Source organism: Lissotriton helveticus, chromosome 1_1 (assembly GCF_964261635.1).
Source record: "Lissotriton helveticus chromosome 1_1, aLisHel1.1, whole genome shotgun sequence".
Taxonomy (NCBI): domain Eukaryota; kingdom Metazoa; phylum Chordata; class Amphibia; order Caudata; family Salamandridae; genus Lissotriton; species Lissotriton helveticus.
Window position 1 is genome coordinate 307,763,234 of NC_136057.1, and position 14,635 is coordinate 307,777,868.

At 42.3% G+C, this 14,635-nt stretch overlaps 1 protein-coding gene across 1 annotated transcript in view; it reads left to right on the forward strand.

The window, feature by feature from the left end:
• Nucleotides 1-14,635, forward strand: part of LOC144799650 (solute carrier family 23 member 1-like) — a 377,254-nt gene that overhangs the window by 359,973 nt on the left and 2,646 nt on the right. The window contains exons 10-11 of the mRNA XM_078671141.1: nt 3,633-3,741; nt 4,911-5,006. Of these exons, the coding sequence (XP_078527267.1) occupies nt 3,633-3,741; nt 4,911-5,006 (205 nt within the window). The remainder of the gene's footprint in view (nt 1-3,632; nt 3,742-4,910; nt 5,007-14,635) is intronic.

Genomic DNA, 14,635 nt, shown 5'->3' on the forward strand with positions numbered 1-14,635 from the left:
TCTGGCGGAGGCATGCACTTGTGCACTGGCGCAGCAATGTCCAAAGTGAATGCGCGTAGATTAACAGCAAGGCAGTCAAGAAAGTATAATTCTGAAACAATGCACTACTATAAATACCTTCACTTTATGACATGAGAGGAGAGAACTGTGTTGTTCACCATGTTGTATCAATGTTATGTTGCAAACTGTTTTAAAAAAAATAATTTGGTTTTCGTTGTAACATATTCCGCGCCAGGATACTCCGGCAGTAATTGAGCGCGCTACAAAACAGCTTAATAATAATAATATTGGTCTGTACGACCGCTCCGACTACCGGTTGATGTAACAAGGGAAGTAAGAAATAGAAGAGGGGCAATAACCCTTACATTGTTATGTAACTTGTGAGTGATTGTGTACTACAAAATGAGAAACAATAAGCAAATTTAAACAAAAGAAATGAGGTCACGTAAAGCCACTTTACGTGGCTTTCAATGTCCTCATAGATATGGAGTAAGGCAATGCAGAGAAGATCACAGCATTACCTTACTCTGCGCTCCGGAGAGGCATCCTATGGGTGTTGCAGTGGTTGTTCCCACGCAAATTGCTGCATTGCCTTACTCTGCACTCGAGAGGTATTCCGTGGGCGTTGCGGTGGGTGGTCCAATGGAACACCCATGGATTTGAATGCTTCCCCAGATTTACAAGACAATGTAAACTTGGGGATGCACCAAAACCTTACATCTCCTGAGGTGAGGCGTAACTAGGAGAAATATCTTAATTTCTCTTCATTTTTTCCACTTTCTATGTGTGCTGCATCTGCAGCCCATAATAAGAGGAAAACGCCATTCAGGGTTGTTTTTGCGCAGGAAGGTATACCTTACTGCACAAAAACATTCCTGACAACAACACAGGCACCCTTGCGCAATGGTGCATGGGTGCCTGTGTTGGCACTCGGGTCCCAAAATGGTGCCAGCGCAAGGGGAAAAGACAAAAATGCACCGTCTTGGATAAATATGGTGCATTCCTGCCCTTTCACTGTGGCGTGGGGCAGTGCAACAAGGTGACTTGCTGTGTTGCCCTATGCCAAATCCCCATAAATTAGTTTCCCTATTCTCCATTTGCCATACACAAAAAATGGAAGAGTCCCTTCTTTCAGAGAAGCATATCTTAAACTTTATCAGTGTTGGAAGTTCCTAGCCACTGGCCCGTCCTGTGTGCCTCTCTAGAAAAGCATTGGCATAGCCAATAGGTCTCGCCATTGGGACCTTATAAGTGTTTAGCCATGCAACAGCTGATTTTGTTGCACCAAGGATATTGTGCTGCATAACTAAATACTTAAAAGGTCCCAAAAGTGAGAGAGCAGAAGTTTACGCATGGGCCGGAATATTAAGAACAACCCGTAATCAGGCCCTATGACTACAATGGAGGTATTGTGCCCTTCAGTTAATTATATGTGAAGCTATTGATACTATAATGTAGTTCAGTTACCATGATGCCTGTGCTTATTTCAGAAATCTAGTACAGCCTGAGCGCTGTACTCTGCTTGGCTGACGACAGAGGGCAAAGGGGAAAAAGCCAGTAGGCGACAGGACAGGAAACTGCATTATGAGCTGGGTGGTATGCTGGATCTGCAGCCTATCCAGCTCCAAAAGCTGTTGCAATTTCCCTATATTCGCATACACGGCTTACAGAAGCAGAGCATTAACATTTCTGTCTCATCTGCATGTAATCCAACCGGCAGGCCAAGTGGGTGAAGGGACACTTTGCTTATGTGTGACCTGTGACTGACCTCCCACCCTGCCCAAATAGAAGCATCCTCAAGTCCAAACAAACTTGCATCTGATAACTTGATCAGAGCATCAAGGGAACCCTTCAGAAAAAACAAGGCAAGACCATATTTTTGCTTCCGGTTTCTTCAGGAATACTTCCAGTGAACCAAATACACTTCGGAGAGTTTTAGCGTAAGATCCCCAAAATAGACAACAGGTTTATAAGATCTTCCTAGTGCTCCACCAATTATCTGTCAGCAAACGTTCTCTGTTGTAGGACCAATGAGCACAAGGGACCTCATGCGATGACTCCTACAGCATGCTGCAGGTCTCTCACATGAGACTGTATTCACAGTCCTGGAATAGGTTCCGATCAGGCACAGATTTAGGCTGGGGAACCATTCAACTCTTTTGGTATTTCCTACTCCAGACAGTAAACATAGTCTTCATATTCTCATCAAGTAGAAGTCTTTCTCCTTCATCTTCTCTTCCTTCCTATGTGCAATTCAAAGAGCAGAGGGCTCTGCGTAGGCCTTTCAAGGGTGCCAGCGAATATGTAAATAGTAGACATCTGAAAATTAATTCTAAGCCATCCCTTGTGGCATTCTCCAGCTTTTTCAGCAATGTGATGTTCACAGAAGTATCAAACAAGTCAAAGAAGATTGCAGCCTTAATCTCTCTATTGTTCAGGAAATATTTGAAACTGGGAGTGGAAGATCAACACTGGCAGGCCCATTGGCATCCCTTAATTACTACTCACTTGAGTCCAACGGTGTGAATAGCTCATAATTTGCTTTTGGCTGGCGAAAGTATATAATATTTATTCCCCATAACTTTGTAGCAATTTGATAACTGACATCTGTTTTCACATTGCTGACCCACAAAGACCACATAAGCTATATTTGCCTATGTGATATAAATGTGTCACTGCACAACCACATAGTATCAGACAAGTTCAGTGGCTATGCTGGCAGTATGTGAAAGTACACACCAGTTTAAACAGAACATCTGGTGTGGTTCTTGTAACTCTGGATGTGACCCCTGGGTGGCTTGCTATTGCTTAAAATGTGATGTCAGTGGAATAGTCAGGGCACAGAATAGGATTCGCAACACTTTGCCTGCTCAACGCATCAGTTCCTCCCATTATCATGGATGCTGGAGCTCGCTGTGGACATGGTGGTGGTGCATCTACTTGTGCTGCTTAGTATGAAGGGCCCCTTTAACAGATACAACACACATTGAGTCGCAGAAAGCAGTCTATCTGGAAGTATAAAAAACTATTTTCAAAGTTTTTAACATGCCTGGTCTCTGCTTCTGCCTTTGCCAATGCCGGTAGATTGTAAAAGCCCCTGAAATTGGCAAAGCTAGATTGGCTAAAACCTATGGCGCAAGAGATGAGCCGTGGAGGGGAACATCCTTTTCAACGCGGATGTTACCCCGCAGTGCTTTTACGACGCGTCCTTTACAACGCAAGTCGTAACCACGACTTGCGCTGGTGGGCGCTAAAGGATAAAGAATAGTATATTTACTATTCCAACACCTTCCCTACTATCCACGGGGACTGGTGTTAGAATAGTAAATTATACTATTCACTATCCGCGCCCAACAACGCAAGTCGTTGTAACGACTTGCGTTGTTAAAGACGCGTTGTAAAGGTACGCGTTGAAACGGTACGCGTTGTACCGTCATACATCCGCCGTGGAGGAGGGCGACAAAAATATAAAATAAGGAGAACACAAAAAGGCACACAAATGCAGCAGAACAACTTTCTGGGCATCATTTGTCTATCAACTGTGGAAGTGTGTGCATGTGTGAGTGTCAAAATATGTATTTATGTTTTTAAGACCATGCCCATTTAGGAAAAAATCTGTTTTCTATCCCCAGTATGCAGATATGAATTCCTCAAGAAATATATTTATTATTGGATTTTCCATTTTTTCTGGACTTACTATTCCTAACTGGGTCAACAAGAATACAAAACTAATAGAGACCGGTGAGTACACATATTCTTAGAGCTATGTTTAGGAAACAAACATCTAGACAGTGGAATAGATAAAAAGAGCTTAACATCATAGGAAGGAGCTAACAGATAATGAAAAATAATAAACATGCTATAACTAGTCATGCTTACTTTCTAAAGCACCAGTCCTGTTCTTTGCTACTTTGATATCTGTGACAGGTGAGATTTAAAAAAAATCGAAACATTAATTTCATTTGATATATCTCGAAATTAAATATTTAATTAAAAAATAAGTGAATAATTCTATGGCCTTTTATTTGGTCCTACATTTGAATAAATAACATTAATTTGCATTATCAAACATAACTATTCTTGCAAAAATTTAATACACTGTTTACATTTTCTCTATACTTTACTATAGGGAAACGTTTAACCCAGTGGGGTGGACTCTGTTTACATGTGAAGAGCTAGTGGTAGTTAATTGGGAATTTAATATTGATTAATTTAAAATATATTCAATTAAATTGAATTTCATTTGTAAGGATTTATTAAAAAAATAGTTCCACCGAAAGTATGTTTCTATTTATTACTTATCTATTAAGAATTACAAAAAGTTATGTATAGAAATATTTAAATTAATTTGTGTTTTTACATTTAATTTTAAATTAAAAAAATATTAAAATATTTCCTCAATATTTATTTATGATATATATAATTTGTTTAACATTAAATTACATTTAAAAAAGATGAAATAAATCAATTTATTTTAACATTATTTGCTGTGGTGTCCTATATGAAACCTGTCCGATTATTTTCTGCTGATGATTTTGTACGAATGGTTGGTTATGTGTGGTTCTGGACTTACTCCAGGGTCCGTTATAGCTGTAGTAATTTAACACTCACAAATGTGGCGCCACTTCCTGTTTCAGGGGGTGATGACATGTTTGTATAACATTTGTAGTAAATTTACACTCGGAAATTATAAATAGCGAATAGTAGTACATTTACTACAAATTGTAAGAGTACATTTACAAGTGTGAATATTGTCATGTATAAATTAACTTTTGTGAATATACCTCTATAAGCCTACAGTATACCACAGCAAGAAGTGCAAAATCAGACTGATGATTACTTCATAACATTCTTTTCTGATATGAATAATAATGACTTGTTTAACTACTTTTCTTTTACGTGCTTTATAGGGATTGTCCAGCTTGACCAAGTGATCCTCGTGCTACTCACTACTGGAATGTTTGTAGGAGGGTTCTTCGGCTTTATTCTGGACAACACCATTCCAGGTAATTCATTGCATCACCATTCTTAATCTAGGATTCCCAAGGCTTTCTACACCATTTGCACTAGCAGGATTATCAAAAAACAATGGCCATTTCTGTGAAATATTCTTATTGCATTGGCTCACAAATGCCATAACCAATTGCTACTCTCCATCATAAAGTCTACAAAACAATCACAGAACTTATTTTTTCAGTTGAAACTGCAATACCAGCGACTGATCAGTCAAGAGTCCGGAGAGGTATCTTGGGTGAATTATTGAGTGTTTCTCTGCAGGAGAAATGGAGTTTACAGTTAAGGACTATTTCTTTGTGTTTCGACTTGATTCTTAGAACAGCTTTACAGTTAGGTTTTGATGACAACTGTGGGGCTAATTACATGTCAAATGAGAAACTCTATTTGCGCCTGAGAGAATTCCAAGTCAGGTGACATTTGCTCTTATGCTAGTTGTCCTTTCACAAATTGTGTGCTGCTTACTGATTATATTAGAAATCTGAGAAACTGTAATGTTAATGTGTTGGTCAAATGCCTATGTTCCACTTGTAAGTGTTGCTTCTATGTTCATGGATGCAACGAGGTAGAAAAATATTAAAATAATTCTAAATTTTACTTCAAAATGCACTTTGAAACATATGGGAATTTAGTGCATCTTGGTAATCGAAACTAATAAATGTGTGTTTAAAATGCTGATGACTATTCAGTACATGACAGCATCGCGTTTTAATCTTTTGTACCTTTTTAACCCCCTTTTTTTTTAACATTGTTGTACTAAGTGCTTTAGCCACTCTTTTATGATTTTTAACAAAATCAAGTAAAAGTATTATTGACTGACTATGTGTTTAAAATGCATTCATCCCTCTGAATATATTTAACACCTTGTGTTCTGAGGCAGCCCACCCATTAATGCGCTGGAAAGCCATAGTGTTCTAAAAATTATGCACAATTCTGAATTCAGCAAGAGGTTATTTGTGTAGATTGCTCATGATTTTCCAAAAGAAACCAATCATTGAAATAAAAATAATGATCTAAGTGGGAAAAAATAGAAATAAGTAGCAATAAGTAGCAATGGTCAAACTCTTCCAGTTGCTGAAGTATATAGTGATTGTTGGTTGTCCAAAAACATGTGATACCCAGAACCAGAGGAGAGGAGTTGGCCTAACTGCTAGGGTGCTCGACCTCGGACCTGGGGATCTGGGTTCGAGTTTTGGTAACAACGCCAAAAACCTCCTGTGATTCTGGGCAAATCACTTAATCTCCCCGTGCCTAAAATGAATGTGTGTCCGTCCTCATGTAACGTTACTGGTGCTATGTAAAGCGCTCTGATACCTGATTCGGTTCGGGTCTAGTTCGCGCTATATAAAACTCTGCAAAAAAAAAAAAACATCATCAGAGCTATGGCTTGTATTTTTTATTGTGGTTCTCCCATGCATAACTTCATAAGGTGAAATCTAATAAAGAAACGCTCTTGAGGTTGTTTAATCAAATGTGTTCTCAGACTTACAGTTGATAGCCAGAAGTGTAGAGAAAATTAATAGATAAACATTCCCAAATTTCACACAATTAAAATAGTATCCCACATACGTGAGAGAGCATTTGACACAAGGGAATACAGGGAAAATTTGACTTGAAGTCACCAAGATTTTTTTTTTAAATGCAATCTTTGTTGGAATGAGGTTGGCAGTGGTATTTGTGCCCAAGGTCTGCCAAAACCCAAGGCAACGTACCTACCTCAAACAGGTCCGATAACTAGAGAGGGCGGAGTCCATAGTGGTGTGGATTGTGTGTATCCCATCAGTTTTTCTCACCCATACAGCTCTGCTTACATCAAACTTTGTGAATAAATCACAGATTTTCCTCAGATTTCTAGGAAAGTTCAAAAATGTTCAGAGTTTGCCAAAAGACCATTGTCCCCACACTTCTCCTGATAAAATGTGTTCTGTCTTTTCCAGTCACGTGCATTAGGACCATCTACAGATGTGATGTACTATGTTTCTCAGGAGAAATGTGGGAATGCGGTATAGTCCTGAGATTTTTGTCACATAAATATGGGGAAATTACACAATTTGACCCTGACATTTGCAAGGATTTCTTCATATGAAAACAGGTTGGGATCCATGCAAGCCACACAAGCTTGGTTTCCCTTCAGTTACTGGTTTTCAAAAATGCCAACAGTTGATAGGGTTCCCTGGATACTGGTGGACTCCAGACCCAAATATTGCTGCCATCTCTCATTGATTGTTAACATTTGCAGGGCATGCAGGATAAGAAACCATGGGTTAAACCCAATATGCACATACCCCAAGGACCTGTGTAGGCCCCTGCTACGGTGGTAAATTCCCCAATCAGCCCATCCCCAGGAAGGGCAGAATGGCCTTTGGGGTTCTTGATGGGCGAAGGGAGAGCAGTTGGTTATGCATTGGAGGAGGGTCTGAATCAGTCCAAGAGAACCCTACCAACCCTAGACATTTCTGCAAACCTGCTTAGGCATCACCCTGCTGCGGAACGGGGAGAGTATCACTTTTCTATTTATACCTTTCCCATTGAGCTCAGTGTTTGAAGAGCTGAACAACGTCCCTGAACACCGATCAAACTGAAAGCAAATTGACCTTTTGGTCTCCAGCTGCATTCACTTTCGCATCTGTGACATCTCCATTGATGCGGCGCTTTCGGCCAACCCTTTTAACATTCGTCCTCCGATGGACCTTTCCTACAGACTGAGAGTTGAGGGGAGTTAACATTACATCAATCAATTCCAATTAACACAGAATCCATTTGGCTACAGAATAAGGACCAGGACTCAGCGACTATAGTTAAGAAGGTTAATTACAAATTAGCAATCAAGTTAAGGTACACAAATCTCAACACCATGCTATAAAGATATAGGCTAACAACTGGGATACCCAACCTTCTAAAGATGTTTAGGCGTACCAGTATTAGGCAAACAAGAAGTTCAGTCACAGCAATACAAAAGATCAGCAATAAAATCTGCTGCTCAGAGAAGAGTTTCTGGTCCTCTCTTCTATCCATGAGTAAATCTAGACTCGTCTTAGTTAAAGTCTAAACTAAAAGGATGGTTCATTAGTCTAAGGACTGCAGAAAAATAGGAAAATACGAGAAAGTACGGGAAGTGAGAGAAGGTTTCAGTTTAACAGAAGCTCCGTCAAGAGTCTTCTTGCGTGAGAGGTACTTTGAGTATTAGCCTAAGCCACAATCAGCAAGAATCAAAGGCAACAAGCATGTAGGTCTAAACCTCTCAAAGTCCAAAGAAATGTGGCTCTAACATCAAACAGAGTAGACTCCAGTTGTCTGGTCTCTGTTCACATCATCAAGGGTTCCATTGTCCTTTTCTATTCTCACATTGTAAGCTGTAACATTTACAAAGTGTTCTACACTGAACATGAGAATAACATCGTCCTTGCTCAACCAAGCCATGTTGTAACACTGCTGAATAGGACTCTTCAGTTAACGCTCAGTTTCTCCATGTTCATTCAGCAAGGTATTCTTCTTAGGCTCTTTCTTTATCGCTAATACAGTGTTGTATCTATTCTCAAACTAACAATGTGTTTGAACGTACCTGCAAAGGAAAAGTCATATAAGCAGAATTGATAAACTACAGTTTATGCAGAATGAAAACCGGCCTATTAAGGGCAAATGTAAAATATTATGTAAATAGTGCACATTTTATATGCATGTGCACTTTCAAATACAAATTAATATAACTTGACATTAGATTCATATTGCATGTGGTATTCAGTAAATCCTTAATAAGCTTGTGTAAGCGTGTCTAAGATCTATATTTTATATGAAATATACATGAAACATTTGTGAGCACATTACGTAAATTCATTATTGTTTCTAGAGTAAACACATTCCAAATAGGTGAGGGTGGTTTATTCATCAAGTCTTCATAGAATATCTCATTTAATACAGTTAAGGCACACAGTGTTATGTATGAATTCTCTAATTCTACAGTGAATACACTTCAATAATAAGGTCAAGCGCAACATTTCGTAATACTGTCATTAGGCTACACAGGAAACTTGCTAAGTGCACGTTTAGGTACGCATTAGTGACGTGTAAAGGTGGGGTCGAAATTACGTTGTATAAGTGTGCATAGGACGCAGGGCATCACTGAAATAAACATAAATATCCAGGTTTGTAACAAAAACTCTTCCCTTGCAGTCTGAGTAGAGAACTTCAAAAGAGAATCCCTCTGGCATGCTCAACGAACCAGAGGAATTCCCTTTTCCTGGTGTCAGGACGTGATGTTAAGTTCCCTGCACCACAGAGGTAGTACAGAGAACCTGATTGTCATGTCACTAGCACTAAAAGAGTTAATGGTGATGATAAACAGTTTTTATTTATGAGAAATGGAAAATATAGGACTCATTAAAATGTTTACTTAACTACTCAATAACCTTTATTTTGTTTTGTTTGAATATATTTTTATTAATTTCAATTTTGTTGCTATTCACAATACATACCATTGTATTTATACAGGATAAACTCAACATAACACCCCGCAATCGTACAAATAAGTTCGGAAAAGAAAACAACGGGTTAGTACAGGGCATTATTCCCGTAACATGTTACATTGCATAAAGATGTTCTCAAGGGCATCACATTTCAAAATAAAGGACATTTCCAAGAAATAATAGATTCATTCTGTAAAAGGATAACGTAACAAAATTCAGGAAATCACAATTAGGCCCAAGGTGTAGTCTGAGCTAATGTAGCAATTTGCTGTGGTAGAATTGCCTATGGAGAGTGCCTGGTCTTGCGATCATAATAGCTGTTCGCCCTGAGTTTTGGGACCCAACACTGAGGAGTAGAATTCCTCAGCTGTATGTCTCCTCTAGCTCGTTGCAGAAAAACGGGCGTTGGACACAGTGCCTAAGTCGGTTTCAACGATAAATGGGTACCGGTGTAGGGCAACTTATGTGTAAATCGCCATTCTAAACTTTTTCAACAACTGGTTCAAGAAATTTTAAGAAAATAGAAAAGAGAAAAAGAAAAATATAAATGTTGGAACACTAAAAAGTGCAACATCAGAGGGAGCGAGAAAAAAAAAAAAAAAAAAAAAAAAAAAGAAAGGGATATGAAAGAAATGTGAAATGTAGAAGCAATTAGTGCATCTGTGTGATGGTAATATCTCGTGTCTTCAGGTCTGGGGAATGGCTAGTGTGGGAGTTGGGGGGCAAAGAGGTGTCACAAGTGAGATTCCCCTAGAGGGGAAGAGTCTATTCTGTGTGTCATACAAATGCCAGGTTCCCAGCGCCGTGGGGGGTAGGGTCCTCGATGTATGGGCCAGTAGTGGAGTTACGTGGTGTGGCTGAGTTGTGCTGTGGATAGGTACCTGGTACTAAACAACTACATAGGTGTGCAGCTTCCAGGTTCGCTTGCCCAGGTGAGACTAAGGGAGAGTATGTTTAATCGACTCCTCTGCTAAGGCACACCCGATGGAAAGTTTTTAAGGTATCATCCCAGAGTTGTGCAATGGGGTATTTCCATAATCCCACTGTTTCCTCCCTATGGAGTATTACGCTTTCCGCCTTTGCCCAATTATCAAAAGAGCTACGCCAATGTGATGCCTTCGGGGGTTCGCTGTGTGATTAGCCTCTTTGCCGTAATAAGCCCGAGGTCCCAAAATCTAGAAGGGACCTTGTTTTGTTCTTTTGTATAGGCCCAGTATGCATGAGCGAGCATCTCGGGCACGCGGATGTTGTGACGTCAATATACTTCAACGTCAATATACTTGTTAATTTTATCAGGTGACAAGTACGCGCGGTGTACTATATAAAATTGAATGAGTTTAAAGCGGGAGTTTTGCGGAACATTAGTGGCCCCGGCAAGCACCACCGCCCATTCCCCATCTGTCCAGGCCCTTCCCCTGTCCATTGTCCATTTGTCCCGCAGAGTTTGAGAGGAGCACTGCGTATGGGTCAAGAGAGCCTGTGCTAGCCAGTGAACTACATGGGAGCCATTACCCATAACATGTAAGTACTGTATCAGCAAATGTGTAGGCAGTTCTACTGAAATGTCGCCCCAGGCCCTCGTGAGCGTATGTATAAGCGTTGCGTGTAGGAGAAACTGCCCGGCTGGTAGGCCTGTGTCTGTTGCTAGTGTTGCAAAGGGAATCAAGGTGCCTTCAGTATAGAGGTCTCCCATTGTGTCCACCCCAGATTGCGTCCATCGTTCTAGTGTGGCTTCCGTCACCGTGCCTCCCTCTCTGGGTGTTCCCAGCAGTGGAAGTACCGGAGTGTACGGTAGCACAGCGTGGGTAAGCTTAAGGCTTCTCACATAACATTTACGGGCCACTGCTAGGTGTACCTGTGATGGGCAAGGGGTCTTAGTGAGGGGGTTAAATAGCGTGTGGATTTGTGCATGAGTCAAGATCGTTGTGTCTCTAGCAGTGTCACACAAATTCTTCCCACTCAGCCACCCAGTCACCCATTGCAGCTGTGCCGCTAGATAGTAGAGCTCCTGATTGGGAACTGCTAGACCCCCAGCATCTGGTGGAGCATACAGTTTCTTCAGCGCTACGCGAGGACTCCCGGTGTTCCATATAAGGTTCCTAATCAAGGTTTCTAGTTCCCGGAATATACGGGTCGGGACATATACCGGGATATTGACATAGTAATACAATAGTCTAGGCAACACTATCATTTTTGTTAATGTAACTCGACTGGGCATATTGAGGGAGAGGGTTTTCCAAAATGACATCTGCACTTGGAGGGAGGAGATAGCTCACACTAGGTTGCCGTCTAGTATATCTGGCAGAGTTCTATAAATGTGAATTCCGAGATAGCGGGATGTGGTGGGGTACCAAGAGAGCCTCTCATTGTTGATGGTGACCTCGCACTCCTGCGTGTCTATGCTAAAGGAGTACACCCCAGTTTTGGCCCTGTTGACCTTGAGCCCCGATACTGTCTCGAAGGTGCAGAAAGTATCAGATAGGGTCAGTGGTAAACAGGTCAGGTCCCTGACATATAAGAGCAAGTCGTCTGTGTATAGGGAGACTGTGTGTAGGCCATCTACTAGGGGAATCCCCCATGCTTCGCCGTGCGCTCTCAGTAGTACCGCTAGGGGTTCCATCACTAACGAGAAAAGTAGCGGGGACAGAGGACATCCCTGCCTTGTGCCCCTCTTAACTCAGATGGCGTCCGACAGTAATATACCGGTACATACTCGTACTGTAGGTTTCTGGTAAAGTAAACTCACCATATGTATATAATCGTCCCCCAGATCATATTTCCTTAACACTGCTACAAGGTATGGCCATTCTACAGAGTCGAAAGCCTTTTCAAGATCTAGCACCAAACACCCACATCGGGGCCATTGCTGCGTGGCATATCTCTTCACTCTGAACAGGCGCCGGATGTTGTGGGAGGTACTTCGAGTGGGTACAAAACCCGTTTTGGTCGCTATGTACCAAGGCGGGTACCAAGGGGGCTAGTCGTTGGGCTAGGGCTGAGGCTAATATCTTGTAGTTAGTATTCAGAAGGGCCAGTGGGCGATATGAGCCCAGTTGTGTGCAGTCTCTGCCTGGCTTCGGAAGGGAAACGAGGTTGGCCTCATTTAACGTGCGAGGGAGGGAGGAGTCCTTGATGGCCACTGTGTATACCCTCAGTAGTTCAGGTATCAATAGAACGGAGTAGGCTTTGAAGAATTCGTCCGGCAACCCATCTGGGCCCAGGGATTTGCCATTAGAAAGGGAAAAAATGACCGTATGCAGCTCTTCAGGAGTAAGTGGGGCTTCCAAGTCATCACGTTGCGTGTCATCTAACCCCGGCAGTGCTATGTAAATGTAAATGTGTTGTATTTGTAAAGCGCACGGTTGCCCACGCGACGGGGCGTCCCGGCGCTGCACTCATACCCTTCCTGTCTTTTCCATGTGAAATGTCCACTCCTGGGCACCCCCAAGGTGAAGCCAGACATCCAAGCACTGCTGGGGCCGTTGTGGAGATTAAGCAAGCTATTGCCCAGAGTCACAGAGTGGGACCCATGATTAGACAAGGCACCGAGGCAAGAATTATCAGGTCCGGGGAGATTGAGTCCAAGAGCCGCCGAGGCGGGAATTGAACCCTGGTCCCGGGCCAGACCTCTGCATCAGGGTCTGCCGCTCTAACCATTGAGCCACGCTTCTCCTGCATACCTCTCTATGTCAGAGAGGTATGCAGTTATGTCAGTGAGAGGGACTCGCAGTCTGGAGTGGTATAATTCTGTGTAATGGTCTACAAAAGCCGCATGTATACTGCTCTGCGTATATACAACGTTACCTTGTTTAGTGCGTATTGCCGCTACAGGCACCATCCGTGAGTCTTGTTTGATCAACCAGGCCAATAGTTTACCCGGCTTATCCCAGAAATGATGAGTGCGTGCTGAGTGGGCTGCATAATTAAGATGACACAGTCTCTCTAATAGTGGTGTATGTTCTGTGCGTGCCTCCTGCAGTGACTCTCCGTCTCCCTCTACCGCCTCATGCTCTCTCCGAAGCAGGTCAGCATCAAGGCGCGCCACCTCCTTATCTAATTGTTTCTGCATGCCTGCCTGAGTGCCTAGACAGTGCCCTCTAGTCACGACCTTAAAGGCGTCTCACTCGATTTGGGGGGTAGATGCAGTGTGGCTGTTCTCTTCAAAATATTGAGCAAGCTGAGTGCCCAGTGAGTTGCGGAAGGGGGCGTCTAGTAACATGGCAGGTTGAAGCCTCCAGGTGGGTATGGGTGGGTACGGTCGTTCCCATGCCATCTCTAGTATGTGGGGATTGTGAACAGAGTGGGTGCGACCCATATAGTACGCATCGGCAACATGAGGGAGTAGGGCACCCGACATCGTGTACCTGTCTAGCCTGACATGTAACGCGTGCGCACCTGAATAATAAGAATACATTTTCGTGCTTGGGTTGCGACTATGCCAAGCGTCATGTAGATCCCATTGTTGGGCCCAGTGCATAGTGTTTTCATAGCTCCATGTACGGAGGCGCCCGACAGGTGCGGAAAAGAGCGGTCCAAAGCAATATTAAGTATGCAATTATAATCACCTCCCAGCACCCTCGGGATCCCATGCTAGGGCGCTAATACCGTAGAAAGCTGTGCATAGAAACCCCCTGATCTATATTTGGGGCATATAATGAAGCCAGGACCACTGGCTGGCCATCCAATTTACCTTGGACAATTACAAATCTACCCTCCGGGTCCACACGCGAGTGCGAGATAGCAAAGGGGGTCCCAGGTCCCACCCACAATAGTGCCTCACGAGCATAGGTTGAATACTCAGTTGCATAAAGTTGCCCACGCCACCTGCGACGTATTTTCTGTGCCTCCGTACCATTCAGGTGTGTCTCCTGTAAGAGAGCTATATGAATGCGGTGTCGTTTAAGGTAAGAGTATATTTGGTACCTGCGTGAGGGTGTATGCATGCCACGTACATTCCATGTACATATTTTTATCATTGACATTTATATCCGTAAGTGATCTCCCCCACAGTACGTATCCAGTTCGATGCTCCCACCGTCCACCCACACAGAATTACCAAAGACACATCAGTGCTTGTTTGTAAAAAATGCGTAAAATAAAAATAAAAATACAATCCAAATAGTGTATCAAACCAAAGGAAACACAACAGGTGTATAATA